This window comes from Bufo gargarizans, chromosome 1 (genome assembly GCF_014858855.1).
Source record: "Bufo gargarizans isolate SCDJY-AF-19 chromosome 1, ASM1485885v1, whole genome shotgun sequence".
Classification (NCBI taxonomy): domain Eukaryota; kingdom Metazoa; phylum Chordata; class Amphibia; order Anura; family Bufonidae; genus Bufo; species Bufo gargarizans.
In genome coordinates, this window is record NC_058080.1 from 464,537,274 (window position 1) to 464,558,732 (window position 21,459).

At 45.9% G+C, this 21,459-nt stretch overlaps 2 protein-coding genes across 3 annotated transcripts in view; one reads left to right on the forward strand and one right to left on the reverse strand.

The window, feature by feature from the left end:
* Positions 1-1,408, reverse strand: part of PSME2 (proteasome activator subunit 2) — a 57,492-nt gene extending 56,084 nt beyond the window's left edge. Inside the window, exon 1 of the mRNA XM_044273111.1 lies at positions 1,271-1,408. The gene's annotated coding sequence lies outside the window, so the exon portion shown is untranslated. The remainder of the gene's footprint in view (positions 1-1,270) is intronic.
* The window catches only part of RNF31 (ring finger protein 31), a 72,988-nt gene that overhangs the window by 2,326 nt on the left and 49,203 nt on the right, over positions 1-21,459 (forward strand). For both annotated transcript variants that reach the window (XM_044273092.1, XM_044273091.1), the window contains exons 2-3: positions 20,748-20,934; positions 21,112-21,255. In XM_044273092.1, coding sequence (XP_044129027.1) covers positions 20,779-20,934; positions 21,112-21,255 — 300 coding nt within the window. In that variant the 5' untranslated portion in view covers positions 20,748-20,778. The remainder of the gene's footprint in view (positions 1-20,747; positions 20,935-21,111; positions 21,256-21,459) is intronic.

The window sequence follows — 21,459 nt, forward strand, 5'->3', positions numbered from 1 at the left end:
CGGTCTGCACAGGCCGGAAGGACGGATCGGCATTCTGGTATTTTGAATGCCGGATCCGGCATTCAGGCAAGTCTTCAGTTTTTTTCGCCGGAGGTAAAACCGTAGCATGCTACGGTTTTATCTTTTGCCTGATCAGTCAAAATGAAGACATCCTGATGCATCCTGAACGGATTGCTCTCCATTCAGAATGCATGGGGATATGCCTGATCCCCTGTGACGGAACTCTGTCGGAAAAGAAAAACGCTAATGTGAAAGTACTCTAATACACGCTGGTCCCAACCTCTCCTTCTTTGGCTTTAGAGGTGCAAACCTCTGATTAAGGGCTCATGCACATGACAGTATTTTGCGTTCAGTATACTGGCTGTTTTTTTAGTTCAGTATGCGGTACATATACTGAACCATTAATTTCAATGGTTTAGCAAAGAAAACTGAGGTGTCTCCGTGTGCATTCCGTTACAGTATTTCCGTACCGTGAAATGATAGAACATGTCCTATTCTTGTCCGCAAATCACGGTGCTTGGCTCCATTCAAGTCAATGGGTCTGCAAAAAAAAACGGAGCACATACGGAAATGCATCCGTATGTCTAACGTATCCGTTCCGTTTTTGCTGAACCATCTATTGAAAATGTTATGCCTAGCCCAATTTATTTCTATGTAATTACTGTATACTGTATGTGGCATACAGAAAAACGGAACCTAAAAAAAGGAAACGGAAACAAAAAACGGAACACTGAAAAAGCCATACGGTCGTGTGCATAAGCCCAAAGGGCTTTAGTCCTCAGATCAGATGCACAGCCATTTGTTTCAGTGGGGCAGCAAAAGATGCAAACAGCACATTGTGTGCTTTCCGCATCCGTATGGCAGTTCTGCGGGCCCGCAAAAAATATAGAACGTGTCCTGTTCTTGTCCATTTTGCGGACAAGGATAGGACAATTCTGAGGGAGAAAAACCAAAACGGAGGTATGCTCTCAGCCGGTATCCACCTTTTGCGGATGTGCGATTTGTGGACTGCAAAAACGTCAATGGGTGTGTGCATGAGCCCTAACTGTGGCGCACTTGTGCAGGTCCATGCACCAGAACTGAAATCGAACCTGCAAGGATGCTGATGTACATTTCAGGTAGAATCTATGCCAGTTTCCAACTATTTCCCTAAAACCTTACAGTCCATAGCTAGTGAGGAATACTGTTTGCATTGCATGAATCACCCGTCACCTGACATCTTAAAGGTAACCTGTCACCTTGGTTATAACTTTCACACTGCTCACAGTACCTTTTTGTGTGCTTCTGGGGCTCCTGAAGTGGCCCTTTTTTCTTTCTTTTAACTTGTCCGATGCACAGAAAATCTACTTTTATTCCTCTTCCCACCATATGCAAATGATCTCCATGAGTGCAGGATGTGGTCCGATGATAGGGCTGCAGCTATCAATTATTTTAGAAATAAAGTATATTATTGATTAATCGAGTACTCTAATAATAAGAAAAACTTATTAAAAGAACATTTTTTTATAAATAAAAACTCATCAGCCCCCGTGCCATTAGTCCCCCGTGCCATTAGTCCCCAGTGCCATCAGCTCCCCCAGTGCCATCAGCTCCCCCAGTGTCATCAGTCCTTTGTGCCATTAGCCCCCTCCAGTGCCATCAGCCCCTCCATGACATGTCCCCCAGTGCCATCAGCTCCCCCAGTGCCATCAGTCCTTTGTGCCATTAGCTCCCTCCAGTGCCATCAGCCCCTCCATGACATCTCCCCCAGTGCCATCAGCCCCCCCCATGTTCCCCCCCTCCCCCTGTAATACTTACCTTTCCTGGCAGGGTGCGTAGCTGGCCGATATGGAGTCCGCGGGAGAAGGACTGCAGCATCTTCTTCCCAACATGCACTGGGACCTGATGACAGGCAGCGCACACTGACTATATGTGTGCACGCCAGGCCCAGGACAGTGCAGCGCGGTGCCGACGGGAGACCACGGAGCGATGAGTGATAGGCTTCACTTCACTCACACTCCGTGGTCACATGATCAAAACTATTTTTTTGTGTTGATTACATTGAGTAATCGTTGTAGCCCTATTCGACAGAGGCAGTACACCCACGTTCACTGGGCATGTGCTGGAAATTTGGGTAAACAGAGCCTGCATGGGATCTTAGGAGTTAACGGCATGATGGTCCCTGCCTGAGAGAACATCAATCAAGGTGGAAAGTGCTGACCTCCTTAACTTAAAAAAGGTGATTTGCATATGACGGGAAGAGGAATAAGGCTTCTTTATCACGAGCTATGCAGATTGTGTCAGGATCTGTTCATGAAAAAACTGATGGTTTTGTATACAAGTTCAGTGTTTTGTTTTTTATTCTGCATTGGTGCAATAGGTTTTGGATGCGCTTTTTACGTGCATAAAAAACCCCAGAAGAATTGCAAACTACATCTCCTAGCCACCATCAGTGAAAAACACATTGCATCCAGATGCATTACATTTTGCACGCAAGCCACATTCACTTCAATGGAACCAGAGGTGTGTAAAAAATGCAGAATATAGAACGAGCTGCGATATTATAATTTTTTTTCCTAAATGCAGAAATGATGTGTGAAAAATGAATGGGTCAGGATTCCGTCTGGATACTATGTGTTTGCTTAAAGTGGTTGTGTCACTTCAGCAAGTGACATTTATTATGTAGAGAAAGTTAATACAAGGCACTTACTAATGTATTGTTATTGTACATATTGCTTCCTTTGGCTGGATTCATTTTGCCATCACATTATAAACTGCTTGTTTCCATGGTTGCGACCACCCTGCAAACCAGCAGTAGTGGCCCTGCTTGCACACTATAGGAAAAAGTGCCGGCCTCTCTGGTGGCTGAAACCGCGGGAGCGCACATAGGCTGGTGCTTTTTCCTATAATGTGCAAGCACGTCCACCACTGCTGGATTGCTGGGTGGTTGTAATCATGGAAATGAGCAGTGTATAATGTGATGGAAAAATGAATCCAGCCAGCAAAGTAAGAAATATGGACAATCACAATACATTAATATTAGGCTACTTTCACACTAGCGGCAGGGGACTCTGGCAGGCTGTTCCGGCGGGTGAACATCCTGTCGGATCCGTCCTGCTGCTAGTTCACGTGTGCTCCTGGACTGCCGCTCTGTCCCCATTAACTATAATGGGGGTGGGGGCGGAGTTCCGGCGGCAGCACACCGAGAGGCAGCTGGACTAAAAGTACGACATGCAGTACTTTTAGTCCGGCTGCCTCTCGCCATGCTGCTGCCAGAACTCTGCCCCCATTATAGTCAATTGGGACGGAGCGGCAGTCGGGGGCACACGTGAACTAGCGGCAGGACGGATTTGACAGGCTGTTCACCCGCCGGAACAGCCTGCCAGAGTCCCCTGCCGCTAGTGTGAAACTAGCCTTAACTTCCTCTACATAATAAATGCCATTTGCTGGACTGGCACAACCTCTTTAATGCATTGCATCTGGGTGGAAAACTTTCTCATGTGAAAGAGGCCAAAAAGTTAGTATTCTGTACAGTGACAATTTAGAAAAAGGCAACAAGAGTCAATACAAGAGCACTATAAGCACAAGAAAAAGATAGTGTTTGAAAGTCATAACCAATGTGACAGGTTCCATTTAAAGGGGTTATCCAACCCCTATAATGCCTGGGCCTCTCACACAGGTTGTAGTTAACTTTGCCCACCACTGCGGGCATCAGAAGCAGAATAATTTATCAGGAGGGTAATATTTGAAGTCCATTTTCCTTGAGTCTGCGTTGATGTACTCTGCTCAAAGTTTGTGAAACTGTACATGTTGAAAATTTCGCTAATCTTTAAACCTTAAACTGTTTTCTGGAAATGTGACTTATGGACTTTTTTGTGACTCTTTAAAAAAGTCCCATTAATAAATCTGGAGCGAAACTCATTAAAGGGGTTGTCCGAGTTATGGGAAAAAAAAATATAGCACTGTAAATCTGATGGTCAGCGATATATAACTAAGCGAAGCATGTTTTAGGCAAAAAGAAATCAATTTCCTCATTTCCCTGGTTCTCTTCTGGCCCTTTGTTTACTTGCAAAAACAACAATCTCTGCCCCTCCCCCTGCACTGCTAAGGAAGTGAATACAAGAGCTGCCTGAGTGACATGTCTGCCTGCTGGGAGACTCAGCAGCATGTTGTATGTGTAGGACTACAAGTCCCAGCTGTATAATGACACTGCTAAGGGAGTGGATACAAGAGCTGCCCTGAGTGACATGTCTGCCTGCTGGGAGACTCAGCAGCATGTTGTATGTGTAGGACTACAAGTCTCAGCTGTATAATGACACTGCTAAGGAAGTGAATACAAGAGCTGCCTGAGTGACATGTCTGCCTGCTGGGAGACTCTGCAGCATGTTGTATGTGTAGGACTACAAGTCTCAGCTGTACAATGACACTGCTAAGGAAGTGAATACAAGTGCTGCCCTGAGTGACATGTCTGCCTGCTGGGAGACTCTGCAGCATGTTGTATGTGTAGGACTACAAGTCTCAGCTGTATAATGACACTGCTAAGGAAGTGAATACAAGAGCTGCCTGAGTGACATGTCTGCCTGCTGGGAGACTCTGCAGCATGTTGTATGTGTAGGACTACAAGTCTCAGCTGTACAATGACACTGCTAAGGGAGTGGATACAAGAGCTGCCCTTAGTGACATGTCTGCCTGCTGGAAGACTCAGCAGCATGTTGTATGTGTAGGACTACAAGTCCCAGCTGTATAATGACACTGCTAAGGGAGTGAATACAAGTGCTGCCCTGAGTGACATGTCTGCCTGCTGTGAGACTCTGCAGCATGTTGTATGTGTAGGACTACAAATCCCATCTGTATAATGACACTGCTAAGGGAGTGAATACAAGTGCTGCCCTGAGTGACATGTCTGCCTGCTGGGAGAATCAGCAGCATGTTGTATGTGTAGGACTACAAATCCCATCTGTATAATGACACTGCTAAGGGAGTGAATACAAGTGCTGCCCTGAGTGACATGTCTGCCTGCTGGGAGACTCAGCAGCATGTTGTATGTGTAGGACTACAAGTCCCAGCTGTATAATGACACTGCTAAGGGAGTGGATACAAGAGCTGCCCTGAGTGACATGTCTGCCTGCTGGGAGACTCTGCAGCATGTTGTATGTGTAGGACTACAAATCCCATCTGTATAATGACACTGCTAAGGGAGTGGATACAAGAGCTGCCCTTAGTGACATGTCTGCCTGCTGGGAGACTCTGCAGCATGTTGTATGTGTAGGACTACAAGTCTCAGCTGTATAATGACACTGCTAAGGGAGTGGATACAAGTGCTGCCCTGAGTGACATGTCTGCCTGCTGGGAGAATCAGCAGCATGTTGTATGTGTAGGACTACAAATCCCATCTGTATAATGACACTGCTAAGGGAGTGAATACAAGTGCTGCCCTGAGTGACATGTCTGCCTGCTGGGAGAATCAGCAGCATGTTGTATGTGTAGGACTACAAATCCCATCTGTATAATGACACTGCTAAGGGAGTGAATACAAGTGCTGCCCTGAGTGACATGTCTGCCTGCTGGGAGAATCAGCAGCATGTTGTATGTGTAGGACTACAAATCCCATCTGTATAATGACACTGCTAAGGGAGTGGATACAAGAGCTGCCCTGAGTGACATGTCTGCCTGCTGGGAGACTCTGCAGCATGTTGTATGTGTAGGACTACAAGTCTCAGCTGTACAATGACACTGCTAAGAGAGTGAATACAAGAGCTGCCTGAGTGACATGTCTGCCTGCTGGGAGACTCTGCAGCATGTTGTATGTGTAGGACTACAAATCCCATCTGTATAATGACACTGCTAAGGGAGTGGATACAAGAGCTGCCCTTAGTGACCTGTCTGCCTGCTGGGAGAATCAGCAGCATGTTGTATGTGTAGGACTACAAATCCCATCTGTATAATGACACTGCTAAGGGAGTGAATACAAGTACTGCCCTTAGTGACATGTCTGCCTGCTGGGAGACTCAGCAGCATGTTGTATGTGTAGGACTACAAGTCCCAGCTGTACAATGACACTGCTGATACACACAGGATCTTCCCCCTACCTGCAATGCTCTGCAGAACTTCTCTTTTAGCTCCTGTGCCCAGCAGCAGTGATGGTCAGTTTGCATTGTTCGCCCGTGAACATATGCGGGCTGCCATCTTTTTTCACAAGTCCGGTGAGGCACAGGTAAGCCCTTACCTGTGCCGCGAGCCGGTCCGAAAACAAATGCGGTCACCGGGAGCAGGCAGTTCCGAGAACAGCCCGATGAAGGCCCCCGGTGGCTGTTCTGAGAACTGCCTGCTCCCTCTGACCGCACTTGTTTTCAGACCGGCTCGCCCACAGGCACAGGTAAGGGCTTACCTGTGCATCACCGGACTTGTGAAAAAATATGGCAGTCCGCATATGTTCGCGGGGGTGAACAATGCGAACTGGCCATCACTGCCCAGCAGTTGTCTCCTCACTACCTGCAGCTACACAGTAAGGCTGGGTTCAGACCTGAGCGTTTTACAGCGCGTTCCTACGCGCTGTAAAACGCTCAACAAGGAGAAACCAATGCTTCCCTATCGGCATGGTTCTCACCTGGGCGTTTTACAGCGCATACGATCTCGCTGTAAAACGCTAGACGCCCCAAGAAGTACATGAGCTTCTTTGGGGCGTCTTGTCGCACGTTCCCGTACATAGACTTCCGGGAACGCGCGACAATGGGCGTTCGCTTGTCTCTGTATGCGCGATTGCAAACGCCCGTACAATCGCGCATACAGAGCGCACCATCGCGAACGCTCAGGTGTGAACCCAGCGTAAACATTTCAGCCCTGAGTCTGTGCAGCTGAAGGGGTTAAGAATCCTGGGAGAGAGCAATAAGCAGTGCAGGGGGGCGTGGCCAGCACAGTGACTTCTTGTGTATAGATCTCTGGACCTAGACCTAGGCTTTTGCAGGAACATTATCAGAGCAGGGAGAGAGGCTGACATCACAGGTCATGTGACCCTCAGTGAAATCTGAGAAACCAGCCACTGGAGATAAAGGGAGTGAATTGGAAAGCTGTTACATTTGCCGAGTTAGAAACATAGAAAGAATAAAAAAATAACTCGGACAACCCCTTTTAAGCTACTTTCACATCTGCAGTTCACAAAAACGCTTCAGTTATGTCCCTATTTAATAGGGACAGAACTGAATAAACTGGAACGTAGTGCACGAGGATGCATTCTGTTCCGTTTCATTGTTTTACCATACCAGACACAAAACCGATGCAAGCAGCGTTTTTTGTGTGCGGCATGGGAAACTGAACATGCCGGATCTGGCTTTTTCGGACATGAAAAAAGTGGATCCTGCGCCCCATGACTTACAATGGTTTTAGTGCTGGATCCGGCATGTTCATTTTCAATATAATACAAACGGATCCGTTCTAAATAGATGCAGCCAGTTGTATTATCTCAAAACCGGAAATGAAAACGCAGATGTGAAAGTAGCCTAACATAGTTAACCATGCCATCTTTCCCATCCACTTCTCAAAATTGGAGTGGATTGGAGCCCTATTTTGCGACTTTTTAACCACTTCAGCCCCGCTAGCTAAAACCCCCTTCATGACCAGAGCACTTTTTACACTTCTGCACTACACTACTTTCACCGTTTATCGCTCGGTCATGCAACTTACCACCCAAATGAATTTTACCTCCTTTTCTTCTCACTAATAGAGATTTCATTTGGTGGTATTTCATTGCTGCTGACTTTTTTTGTTATTAATCAAAATGTAACGATTTTTTTGCAAAAAAATGACATTTTTCACTTTCAGCTGTAAAATTTTGCAAAAAAACAACATCCATATATAAATTTTCGCCAAATTTATTGTTATACATGTCTTTGATTAAAAAAAAAAAATGTTTGGGCAAAAAAAATAAAAATAAAAATGGTTTGGGTAAAAGTTATAGCGTTTACACACTATGGTACAAAAATGTGAATTTCCGCTTTTTGAAACAGCTCTGACTTTCTGAGCACCTGTCATGTTTCCTGAGGTTCTACAATGCCCAAACAGTAGAAAACCCCCACAAATGACCCCATTTCGGAAAGTAGACACCCTAAGGTATTCGCTGATGGGCATAGTGAGTTCATAGAACTTTTTATTTTTTGTCACAAGTTAGCGGAAAATGATGATTATTTTTTCTTTTATTTTTTTTCTTACAAAGTCTCATATTCCACTAACTTGCGACAAAAAATAAAAAATTCTAGGAACTCACCATGCCCCTCACAGAATACCTTGGGGTGTCTTCTTTCCAAAATGGGGTCACTTGTGGCATAGTTATACTGCCCTGGCAATTTAGGGGCCCATATGTGTGAGAAGTACTTTGCAATCAAAATGTGTAAAAAATGATCGGTGAAATCCGAAAGGTGCACTTTGGAATGTGTGCCCCTTTGCCCACCTAGGCAGCAAAAAAGTGTCATACATCTGGTATCGCCGTACTCAGGAGAAGTTGGGGAATGTGTTTTGGGGTGTCATTTTACATATACCCATGCTGGGTGAGAGAAATATCCTGGCAAAAGACAACTTTTCCAATTTTTTTATACAAAGTTGGCATTTGACCAAGATATTTATCTCACCCAGCATGGGTATATGTAAAATGACACCCCAAAACACATTCCCCAACTTCTCCTGAGTACGGCGATACCAGATGTGTGACACTTTTTTGCAGCCTAGATGTGCAAAGGTGCCCAAATTCCTTTTAGGAGGGCATTTTTAGACATTTGGATCCCAGACTTCTTCTCACGCTTTAGGGCCCCTAAAAAGCCAGGGCAGTATAACTACCCCACATGTGACCCCACTTTGGAAAGAAGACACCCCAAGGTATCCAATGAGGGGCCTGGCAAGTTCATAGAATTTTTTTTTTTTTTCGCATAAGTTAGCGGAAATTGATTTATTTTATTTTTTTCTCACAAAGTCTCACTTTCCGCTAACTTAGGACAAAAATTTTAATCTTTCATGGACTCAATATGCCCCTCAGCAAATACCTTGGGGTGTCTTCTTTCCAAAATGGGGTCAGTTGTGGGGTGTTTGTACTGCCCTGGCATTTGAGGGTCTCCGCAATCATTACATGTATGGCCAGCATTAGGAGTTTCTGCTATTCTCCTTATATTGAGCATACAGGTAATGAGATTTTTTTTTTCCGTTCAGCCTCTGGGCTGAAAGAAAAAAATGAACGGCACAGATTTCTTCATTCGCATCGATCAATGTGGATGAAAAAATCTCTGCCCAAAAAAAAAAGGAGGGGAAAGGCGTCTGCCAGGACATAGGAGCTCCGCCCAACATCCATACCCACTTAGCTCGTATGCCCTGGCAAACCAGATTTCTCCATTCACATCAATCGATGTGGATGAATAAATCATTGCCGGGATTTTTTATATATTTTTTTTTTACATACAAAGTGTTTGCCAAAGCATAGGAACGCCGCCTCCTCCTCAGCTCGTATGCCTTGGCAAACGTATCTGTTACTGCAGAGGAGAAATCCCGTCTTGCAGCGCCGCATACACCGACTTGCGTGTAATCTGACAGCAGCGCAATGCTTCTGTCAGAATGCACATCGGTGCTGCAGCTAGTCGATCGGTTGGTCCACCTGGAAGGTAAAAAAAGAAAAAAAAAAAAAAGGAAAAACCAGGCTGCAACGCAATAATTTTATTAACTTTGCAACAGAACATATAAACTTTAACTTTTTGAACTAAACATTAACCTTTTTGCTTACTGGTGTTTTTTTTTTTTTTGTTTTTTTTTACCTTTATAGAACAAACCTCTCCTTCCCCATGGGTCAATGTGCAAAGCGCAAATCGCCCAAAGATGTGGCGAAGTGCGTTATGCACTTTGTCCCAGGTGAAAGGAGACGTTTGCAGCAGCTGTGTGAGTGAATGGGCCCTAATAGCCCTGTGTGCCTGTCCTGGTGAGATGATCCCTATGCTAGGTGTACCTGTGTTTGGTACTTCTGGAAACACTCCCTTAAGCATAGGGCAGGGTGGTCAGGACAGAAATAGCGGGTGTCGCGCCTTATTCCACTCCTGCTACAGACACAACATTTTTTTCGGGGTGGCGGTCGGTTTGAGGTACCAGCAACGACACTGGGGAAATGTCGCTCGTGTAGACGGCTAACTACACTGGTGGATGGGGCCACGGAACCTCCTGGGTACAGGAGGTTCGCGATGATCTCTTCGTGAAATTTGAGGAAGGATCCAGTTCTCCCAGCCTTACTGTAGAGAACAAAACTATTATACAGAGCCAATTTAATTAAATATACAGACACCTTCTTATACCAGCGTCTGGTTCTGTGGGAAACTAAATACGGAGACAACATCTGGTCATTGAAGTCCACCCCTCCCATGAGCAAATTATAGTCGTGGACTGAGAGGGGCTTTTCAATGACACGGGTTGCTCGCTCAATTTGTATTGTCGTGTCTGCGTGAATGGAGGAGAGCATGTAAACGTCACGCTTGTCTCTCCATTTCACCGCGAGCAGTTCTTCGTTACACAGTGCGGCCCTCTGCCCCCTTGCAAGACGGGTGCTAACGAGCCGTTGGGGGAAGCCCGCGCGACTAGTTCGCGCGGTACCACAGGCTCCAATCCGTTCTAGAAACAAATGCCTAAAGAGGGCCACACTTGTGTAGAAATTGTCCACATAAAGATGGTACCCCTTGCTGAATAAGGGTGACACCAAGTCCCAAACTGTCTTCCCACTGCTCCCCAGGTAGTCAGGGCAACCGACCGGCTCCAGGGTCTGATCTTTTCCCTCATAGATCCGAAATTTGTGGGTATAGCCTGTGGCCCTTTCACAGAGCTTATACAATTTGACCCCATACCGGGCGCGCTTGCTTGGAATGTATTGTTTGAAGCCAAGGCGCCCGGTAAAATGTATCAGGGACTCGTCTACGCAGATGTTTTGCTCTGGAGTATACAAATCTGCAAATTTCAGGTTGAAATGGTCTATGAGGGTGCCGAATTTTGTGGAGCCGGTCAAAAACAGGGTGGCCTCTGGGACGTGAGGCGGTGTTGTCGCTAAAGTGCAGGAAACGCAGGATGGTCTCAAATTGTGTCCTGGACATAGCAGCAGAGAACATGGGCATGTGATGAATTGGGTTCGTGGACCAATATGACCGCAATTCATGCTTTTTAGTTAGACCCATGTTGAGGAGGAGGCCCCGAAAAGTTTTAAGTTCGGAAACTTGGACTGGTTTCCACCGGAAAGGCTGGGCATAAAAGCTTCCCGGGTTAGCGGTTATAAATTGTGTGGCATACGGGTTTGTCTCTGCCACAACTAAGTCTAAGAGCTCCGCAGTCAAGAACAGCTTAAAAAATCCCAGGGCCGAATCGATCTGAGCTGTCTCAACCCGAACTCCAGACTGGGCGGTGAAAGGGAAAACTACAGGTGCGGCTGAAGTTGGGGACTGCCAATCAGGGTTTGCCAGCACCTCAGGGACTCTAGAGGCTCTACGGGCACGTCTTTGCGGTGGCTGCGACGGGGTCACTACTGCACGTGCCACCGTATTAGCTTCAACTGCCCTTCTGGTGCTCGCTACTTCACCATGTTCTACGGCAGTGCTGGTACTAGGTCCAGGAAGGGCTGGGCTGCTGGTGTATGCCTCACCACGTAATCTGACAGCACCAGCCCCACTCTGCTGCTCTTGAAGCGGATCCTGCGCAACCTGCGGTCTAGCGACACGGGGCCGGGTACGCCTGGTGGTATCAGGGACCTCAGCCTCCTCGTCCGAACTTTGGGTCAGAGAGCCACTGCTTTCTACAGGTTTGTATTCTGACCCGCTGGATTCGTCAGATGAGGGTTCCCATTCCTCATCCGACTGGGTCAGAAGCCTGTAGGCCTCTTCAGAAGAATACCCCCTGTTTGACATGTGGGCAACTAAATTTAGGGGTATTCCCTGAGACTACCCAAGAAAAAAAAAGCAAGCCTGTCTTACAAATGGGAGGCTAGCGAAGTACCGGAGGCCGCTGCGGTTGATAAAAAATATCAAAACTGATTTTTTTATCGCCGCAGTGCGTGTAAAGTGAATGTGCAGTGATCAAAAAATAATAATTTTTTGTCACTGCGGTGGGGCGGGCGTGGGTGAATGCACGTGTTGGCGACCGATCAGGCCTGATCGGGCAAACACTGCGTTTTGGGTGGAGGGCGAACCTAAAGTGACACTAATACAATTATAGATCTGACCGTGATCAGTTTTGATCACTTCCAGATACTATAAAAGTACAAATGCTGATTAGCGATATGCTAATCAGCGAATAACGGACTGCGGTGCGGTGGGCTGGGCGCTTGCCGATCCCTAAACTACCTAACCAAGGGGCCTAAACTATACTGAAACCTAACGGTCAATACCAGTGAAAAAAATAAGTGACAGTTTGCACTGATCACTTTTTTCCTTTCGCTAGTGATTGACAGGGGCGATCAAAGGGGTGATCAAAGGGTTATTGGGGTTCAGGGGGGTGATCTGGGGCTAGTATGTGGTGTTGGGGTACTCACTGTGTAGCCTGCTCCTCTGCTGGATCCAACCGACGAAAAGAACCAGCAGAGGAGCAGGCCAGCCATATAACAGATCATATTTACTAATATGATCTGTTATCTGGCCTTTGATTGGATTTTTTAAAAATCAGCAACCTGCCAGCCACGATCATTGGCCGTCAGGTTGCTGACGAAATACTTCTCGACGAAATGCCGGCCCGCGATGCGCATGCGCGGGACGGCTGTGACGAAATCTCGCGTCTCGCGAGATGACGCGCCGATGCGTCCAGGAGGAATAAATCAACCACCTCCAGGACGCATCGGTGCGTACAGCGGTCGGGAGGAGGTTAAAGAGAGAATTCTGGAGTGCAGAGCTTGATAAATTCCCCCTTTAAAGGGGTTCTGCAGTTTGTTTAAACTGATGATCTATCCTCTGGATAGGTCATCAGCATCTGATCGGTGGGGGTCCGACACCCGGGAGCCCCGCCGATCAGCTGTTTGAGAAGGCAGCGGCGCCGCTGGCCCAGTGACGTCACGACTAGTATCAACTTGCCTGAGCGGGGCTAAGCTCTGTTCACTTGAATGGAGCTTAGCCCCGCCCAGGCAAGTTGATACTAGTCGTGACGTCACTGGGCCAGTGGTAAACGGTGAGAAGGCCATGGCGCTCCTGGAGCGCCTCTGCCTTCCCAGACAGCTGATCGGCGGGGGTCCCGGGTGTCGGACCCCCGCCGATCAGATCCTGATGTTCTATTCAGAGGATAGATAATCAGTTTAAACAAACTGCAGAACCCCTTTCAGTATAAAATTATTTTGTAAGACAATTCCATAATGGGTTTATAAAAAAAAAAAAGGAATTAAAAATATAATAAAAAACCAGTAAAAAAAAAAAAGCGATTTATTTTTCAGAAAATACCGCAAATGCAAAATAAACCACACTACACTTATTAGTTATCCAAATGACTGAAATAACCAGAACAACTTGTTTAACAGGTTACTCAGTGTGTAAACAATAAAGTAAAAAAGCAATGTCAAAAATGGCAAAGTACCGTATTTTTCTCCCTATAAGATGCACCTGCCCATAAACTGCCCCTAGGTTTTACAGGAGGAAAATATGAAAAAAAAAAAAATTCATCAGACCACCAATGTTTTTTTTTAAAATCAGATATTTTTATTTGTTTTTTCAATAATATATTAAGAACAAGAGTAAACTCCCCCCACCTCCCAACTCCCCACCCCCAACCCATAGTCCCATGACCAATAAAGTCCAAAGTCCATGAATCCAGCAATGAGTCCAGCAGTAGATCAACCTGTACAATCATTCGCACAGTGTGCCCTATATCCCGATTCACATCCCATATATCTGTCACATAAACACACTCATCCCGGTAACACATGACATCCAGTCACTCCACAGTCACACCTTTCCAGCGCGTCAGCTATAGCAACAGTAAAACAACACATTGTGTTTGGCCTAGGGGCTATATATCTCTGTAATGCTGCATCCAGGAAAACCAGACTGTCTCAAATTGTTTAGTGGATCCTCTCTTGTTGTAAACATACTTCTCCATTTGAACCAAATTGTGTACTCTAGCCACCAATTCATGTATCGTCAGTGCTGTTTTGTCTATCCAGTGGAATGCAATATTTTTCCTAGCTTGATATAGGATCCACCCAATAGCCAGCTTCTTTTTTGCCATGCCCGGCAAGATCTCAAAATATCCTAGTACACATGGTAAGGGTGCAATATTTAGGCTTACATCAAAGTGTTTATTAGTTCTATGACCTCGGTCCAATACCGTCTCAGTCTCGGACAATTCCACATGAGATAAATTAAGTCCGCATTGGACATATCACACCTTGGGCAGAGGTCATTGTCCTTATATCCCATTATTATTTTTTTTTGGACCACTGGCGTTCTGTATACCCTATGCAATAGGTACAATTGGGGGAGACTATGCGCTTCACTGACAGCTAACAACGGGCAATCGGGAAACTGTTCCTCAGTTAGGGCTGATATATCTGTTTTCCACTTGGCATACAATTGTAGGGGATTACTGACTGATAAACTGCTACCGTCAAACAACATTTATTACAGTCTTAAAGGGCCGAACATAAATCTGACTTGGCTAAAACTGACTTTAGCCATATGTTAAAGTGGAGTGAGCTGTCAAAGTCATGATAAATCTGGCCCCATGTGTCGCCGTATTCTGGTAAGCTGAAAGTCAGCGGATTTTTCAATTGCCAGAAATCCAACAGAAGGGATTCCCGCAGAAGTTTTTCAAATGGAGTGAGGTCGCACCCAGGAGAGTAAGAGCCCCCTCCCATCTTATCTAATGTAGGGTTAACAATACTGTTAAAGTCTCCCATAACTATGACTGGAACATCCGGCACGTCCGCTAAATAAACCAAAATAGACTTAAGCACCTGTGGGGAGTAAGGCGGTGGGATGTAAACCCCTATTATCACACACGGGATAGTGTACAGTGTAGGCAAATATATCTTCCTTCCCTGTCTATCTTATGCGAGATACAGGTAAAAGCTATGGATTTGTGTACTAAAATGCTTACGCCTCTCGCATATGTAGAGTACGTAGCATGATAGCAGTGCCCAGCCCAATGTGGACTGAGCAGCTTTGGTTGATCCTCCAGTAAATGCGTTTCCTGGATGCAACATATCACAGGGTGGTGCTGTTTGACACTATCTAGAATATCCCTTCTTTTATTACTGTCCTTTGCTCCTGTAGTGTTCCAGCTGAGGAAGTGAACTATTCCTGCCATGGCAATATTTATCAGGACATTGAAACGGGTGAGGCCCAGGGGGTCTACTGCTAAAGGGCACAGTATATTCCTCACGTCATGCTCCAGGACTCTAACTATGGAACTTCGAGAAATCATGGTCACAATTTACAGACTCTAACTAGCAAAAATGGGAAAGAACCCCTCCCTTTTCTTTAAACTAAGCAAACAAATAGAACCCCAAATGGCGCTTTAGCCTCAACAGCGGGGTCCCACCAAATACACCCGAGTTACCAGACCCGTGGGTTCAAATTAGCACCCGCCGTCGAGGCCAAGCACCAGTGGTTAGCCTATCTACCCCAAATGTAGGGCGGTATCAGCAATAAATATATCTGTAGGAAATAACAGAGAACAATTTTTATCGCAATTAGAAAATATACAAAGTAATGCGACATACCCCTACACCTCCTGCACCTCTAGAACATAAAGTATTGAACCCAATGCGAGATTACCCCTCCATTGATAGGTTAGAGGAGCCATTCTACTCTGCACATTGTAAACCACTTATAAGCTCACCAGCCATACTGTCACACATACCGACTGACACACCACATGCCCTCAATGGCAGTTGTTTAGATTATCATCGCATCTTCTGGCCATCAGTTTCCATCTGCCGCCAGCTGTCTCTCATGACGGTCCAGCCACTTCCTTGCCTCCTCTGGGTTGTCATGGAAAGTCGTAGTCCCCAAGGCCACTATCCGCAACTTGGCAGGGTATATCATGGAATATGCAACATTCAGGGACCGTAGACATTTCTTTATGTCCAGGAATTTCACTCTTTTTTTTTCACTTCCTGAGAGGTCTGGATATAGTGACACCTTATTTCCATCAATTGTAAGATCAGTCAGCTCCCTGGCTTTCCTCAAAATAATGTCCCGATCTCTGTAGTGCAGTAATTTCATCAGTATGTGTCTCGGAGGCACCCCCGGTGGTAGCGGTTGGGTAGGAACTCTATGAGCTCGTTCTACAGCAAAAAACTGCGTCAGCACCTCCGCGCCAAATTTGTTTTTAAGCTAAGTTTCAAAAAATTCTGCCGGCTGATTCCCTTCAGCCTTCTCAGGTATGCCAACCATTCTAATGTTCTTTCGGCAGGCCCGATTTTCCAGGTCGTCCTGTTTAGCGGCAATGACATCCACCCGCTGGCGTACTCTCTTATATCTCTTTTCAGGGGGAGCAAGATATCCTCAACCGCACCCATTCTGTCTTCTAAGGCCGTGGTGCATTCTGCCAGTTTTCTCAAATCATGGCGAACAATAGTAACGTCTTCTTTGATGGCCCCTACTTGTTCAGTAAGAGTAGCAAGCGACTTGCCACAGTTAGTTATGGCCAGCATTACATCTTTCAGTGTAGGCTCATCCATATCAGACTCTGTAGCCCCCATAGTGTGCATCAGCATCAGGGCACAGTGGAGAGAATCTATTGGATTGGACGATAGGCTCCCCAGACGGCTCCTCCATTTCAGGATCAGAGTCCATTTGTACTTCCCCCTTAGCAGCTGCTTGCCTCTTTTGAGACCCTTTGCTCACCCCCACTGAAGAGGTCCTGGCAAACTTCTCCAGCCTGGCCCCTGGATCCCGCTGCTCCTCTGCTGTCCGGCACTGTCGGCCTGGAGTTGCCGAGCCAGCGCCATCTTGGATTTCCTTCTCCGCCACTTTCCTGTTCTTTTTCAGCTTCATAATCGCAGGACGCCCACTCTGGTGCAGCCCAGGGGTCAGCAGTAAGTTAAGGAGCCGAACTGAGGCTTTTATCTCCGGTTCAGTGTGGGTTTCAGGATGTTTGTCCCGTATGGTGCAGCGGAGCTCGGCCAGCGTGCTGCCGCTCACATGCTCTGCTTAGCTCTGCCCCCCCCAGACCACCAATCTTAATCAGACCTCATATCAGACCCAAATTTTAATCAGACTTCAGTTCAGACCACCAATGTTAAGCTTCGTGCACACGTCCGTGGAACACGGACCGTGAGATACCGGCCTGGATTCCTGCTGAGTGCAGGAGCGCATGGTGTCATTGGTTGCTATGACGCTGTGCGCCCGCTGCTGTGCAGTAATACACTCGTATAGATAATATGAGTGCATTACTGTACAGCAGCGGGCGCACTGCGTCATAGCAACTAATGACGCTGCGCGCTCCTGCACTCAGCAGGAATGCAGGGCGGGTGTTCCATGGACGTGTGCATGAGGCTTTAATCAGACCCCCAATGTTAATTAGCCCTCAGTTCAGACCCTCAGTCAGACCAGCTCAGACCACCATTGTTAATCAGATCCTCAGACAGACCTCAGATCAGACCTCCAGTGTTAATTAGACCCCCAAGCAGACCTTAGATCAGACCCCCAATGTTAATTAGATCCCAGTTCAGACCCCCCAATGCTGATTAGACTGCAGCTCAGACCACAGATCATACAAAAAAAAAAAAAAAAAAAAAAAACTTAAAGGGACACTGACAGGCCCAATAACCATAATTAGCTGTACATATCTATGCACAGGTCTTCTAATGTGCATTAAAAACATATAAGTATCCCCCCTGTCCACATTATGAGTACAGTTAACTCACGTTTTATAACCTGAACTAATCGCTGTTCTTTCTGCCCAAGGGGCGGGGTTTCAGCTTCTCTTGCGCCCAGCCAGCATCAGCCCAACCGCCGTTTTTGAAGCGCCGCCCAGCTCATCAATATTCACTTAGCTGGGCGGCTTCTGCAGTCCCCGACCTTCCGAGATCCGGCGCATGCCCAATAGAAAGCTATGGGCATCGCTCTCCTGTTACAGACGCCACCACTCCTGAGATCCAGCTCTCTTCCTGCTGCACTGAGCTGTGTCTCGAGATTGCAAAGTGTGAGGTAACAAAGCGCGCCTACGTCCTCAGGCTGTGCACAGGTCACAGCACAGCCTTAGGGCTCTTTCACACGGGTGTCCCGGATTTGCTCTGAATGCGTTGCGTGTGCATTGCGGGAAAACCGCGAGAGTAGGCACGCAATTACAGTCACTTTTGACTGCAATTGCATTCTGATGTTCAGTTTTTTTTCACGCGAGTGCAATGCGTTTTCACTGTGGTACCCAGACGCGGACTTCTTCACTGAAGTGACGTCTATCTTCATTCAGCAGGACCTGCGCTGACGTCACTGAGTGCGATTACGTCATCAAAGGTCCTTTTGCAGGTCCTGAAAGAAGACTATACCGGCTGCGCAAACAACAGGATGAGGTGAGTAAATTTTTATTTTATTATGAATGCTATTATTTTCCCTTATAACCATGTTATAAGGGAAAATAACAGTAAATTGACTTTTATCAATTTACTAACATCGTCTCCTAGCAACCATGCATGAAATTCGCATTGCATCTGCACTTGCTTGTGGATGCTTGCGATCTTCACGCATCCCCATTCATTTCTATGGGGCCTGCGTTGCGTGAAAAACGCAAAATATAGAACATGCTGCTATTTTCACGCAACGCACAAGTGATGCGTGAAAATCACCGCTCATCTGAACAGCTCCATTGAAGTGAATGGGTCCGGATTCAGTGCGGGTGCAATGCGCTCACCTCACGGAATTCTCGCCCGTGTAAAAGGGGCCTTAGTGGCGCATTAGTGTTTGACCTACAAGACGCACTGACATTTCCCCCTACTGTGAACAGGACAGTTTTACCACACAGGGAATGCTGTAAAACAAAACCCATAAAACGGTGGCAGAATTGTGGATTTTTTTTCCCAACTTAACACTACATTGTATGCAATATTAAATTGTGCCATTAGGAAGTACAACTTGTCCCACAAAAAAACAAGCCCTCATATGGCTATGCGATTGGAAAAAAAAAAATATTGGCTCTGGGAAGGCTGGGAGTGAAAAATGAAAACCAAAAACTGAAAATTGGCTAGTAATCAAGTGGTTAAATGAGGTCTGTTCTAATCAGTTGAACAATGTCCCCCTGTGAGGTCAGTGTCACATGACCTATCACATGATGTGAGTGTCTTGTGAAAGGCCCTTGTGTTTACTGTATGAAGTAAGAAACATGAATACCATGGAGCCTACAAACAGGTCAGAGGCAAAGTTGTGCAGAAGAACAGATCTAGGTTGGGTTATAAAGAAATAACCCAAACACTGAGTGGTGTAGAAATGCAAAAAGTCACAAAATTTAGCGCAAGCAAGTGCAAGCTCTATGTTTGCGACTTTTTGATGCCAGAGTCCTGGAGTCATTATATGATAAATCAGGGCCTATGTGTGGCACAAACCCAAAACTTCCCACAGTGAAGCATGGTATGACAGCATCATGCTTTGGGGATGCTTTTCATAGGCAGGGACTGGATAACTGGCCAGGACTGAAGGAAAAATGGATGGCAGTAAATACAGGACAGTTCTTGAGGAAAATCTGTTTGTCTGCCAGAGATTTGAGGCTGGGACAGAGGTTCACATTCCAGCAGGACACTGACGCTAAACATACTGCTAAAGCTACACTGGGGTGGTTAAAAGGGGTTCTATGGGAATTTTTTTTAAGTGGCCACCAGCAAGTTGTCCTAGAAGGTGAGCAGGACTGGGTGCCAACTCAGAGCTGCTTAGGTGAATGAGTGGGCAGGGTCTCACTACACATTACACTGCTCTACAATAGATGGTAATGATGTGATACTGCCTATGATATGCCATTATGGCTGAGCAGATGACTCCCCTGCATAACGGAAATGGGACAGATCCGTTATGCAGTCCATAGACTTCTATTATAACGAAATGCCTCTAAAGGCATTCCGTTATGCATTCCGTCATAGAATTGCGTTATGGTCCGTGGTAACAGAATCCATAATGCAATTCACCTTTTACCAGTAAACAAAGCGTGTGAAACGAATCTCTAAACTTGATGTCACAGGCCTAGAAAGCGGTCGTAAACTCTTTTTTCTCTTTAAACAGCTGATTGGCAGGGGTGCTAGTAGTCGGACCCCCACAGATCAGATGGCCTATCCTGAGGATAGGTTATCAATATTAAATACCATACTGTACATACACTGTACTCTGCTATCTTCGAAAGTCCCATGGAAATGAATGAAGCGGCCGCTCTGGTCAATTCAGGGGAGCTGCAAGTGTCCTGCAAGTGGTACGGGGCCCCTATTTTTGTGATAGGTTGGGGTCCCAGCTGTAGGATTCTCACTAATCTCAAAGTTATTCCCTATCCTTTTCCACCCTGTAATCCATTGGTGGTCGTGGTTGCACACTGTAGGAAAAAGCACCAGCCTATGTGAGCTCCCACGGTCCCGACCACCAAAGACCCTGGTGCTTGTATTGATTTTCTCTACATGGTGAATGCAACTTGCTGAAGTGAGACAACCCCTTTAATTCCAGGTTGTAACGCAACAAAACAGGGAACACATCAAGGGGGCAAATACTTTGTAAGGCACTGTACACTTTTAACCTGATATTTGGTGTCATTTTTGCATGCTGTTTAAAGGTTTGCTACCAAGGAATCTAAAGTGCTATTGTGTTCTGTTTCAGACATACCCATGGTAGTGTCTTCTGCTGAAGCATGGCTACCTGGCAGCTCAGAAATGCATTGGAGCTTGCTTTAATTCACCAGCCTGACACCGTGACAACTGACCTACTTGACCAGATGCTAGAGGTCCCATTCAAAGAACGGTATCGTAGGCTGGACCTGCAGACTGTGCTTCCAGGTGGTGATCAGGTGAATCAATAAGAATCATGTATTTTTATTTTACCCCCATCCAAATGTAATATTTGGCACAAGCTTTCATATTGTGCAGTTGTTTTGGTATATAGTAAAAGCTTCAATTGTAACCCATTGTTTGAAATTAAAAAGGTTAATATTTCACATGAACTTATACGATTCTTAATATCCTAGTCGCCGCCGCTTCGCTTTGTGATTACTGCTCTCAATATCTTGGAGAAGTATGGTAAGAATCTCCTCTCACCACATCGGCCTAAGTTCTGGAGGAGTGTCAAATTTAACAACCCTGTTTTTAAGTCGACTGTTGATGCTGTTAATGTAAGTTGTATTTTATTATTCTTGCAATTTTTTTTGTCTTTTAACTTATTATGTTATCATTATACTGCTTTGAGCTAGGGCTTTTCCTTTATAGACCCTTTTACTGAGCCAATTCATACTGGGAACAAACCATTTGTTTCCAATAATTACTTGATCATTGATCTGAGGGGAGAGATGCTTTTTCATTCAGTTGTCTGCCGGCAG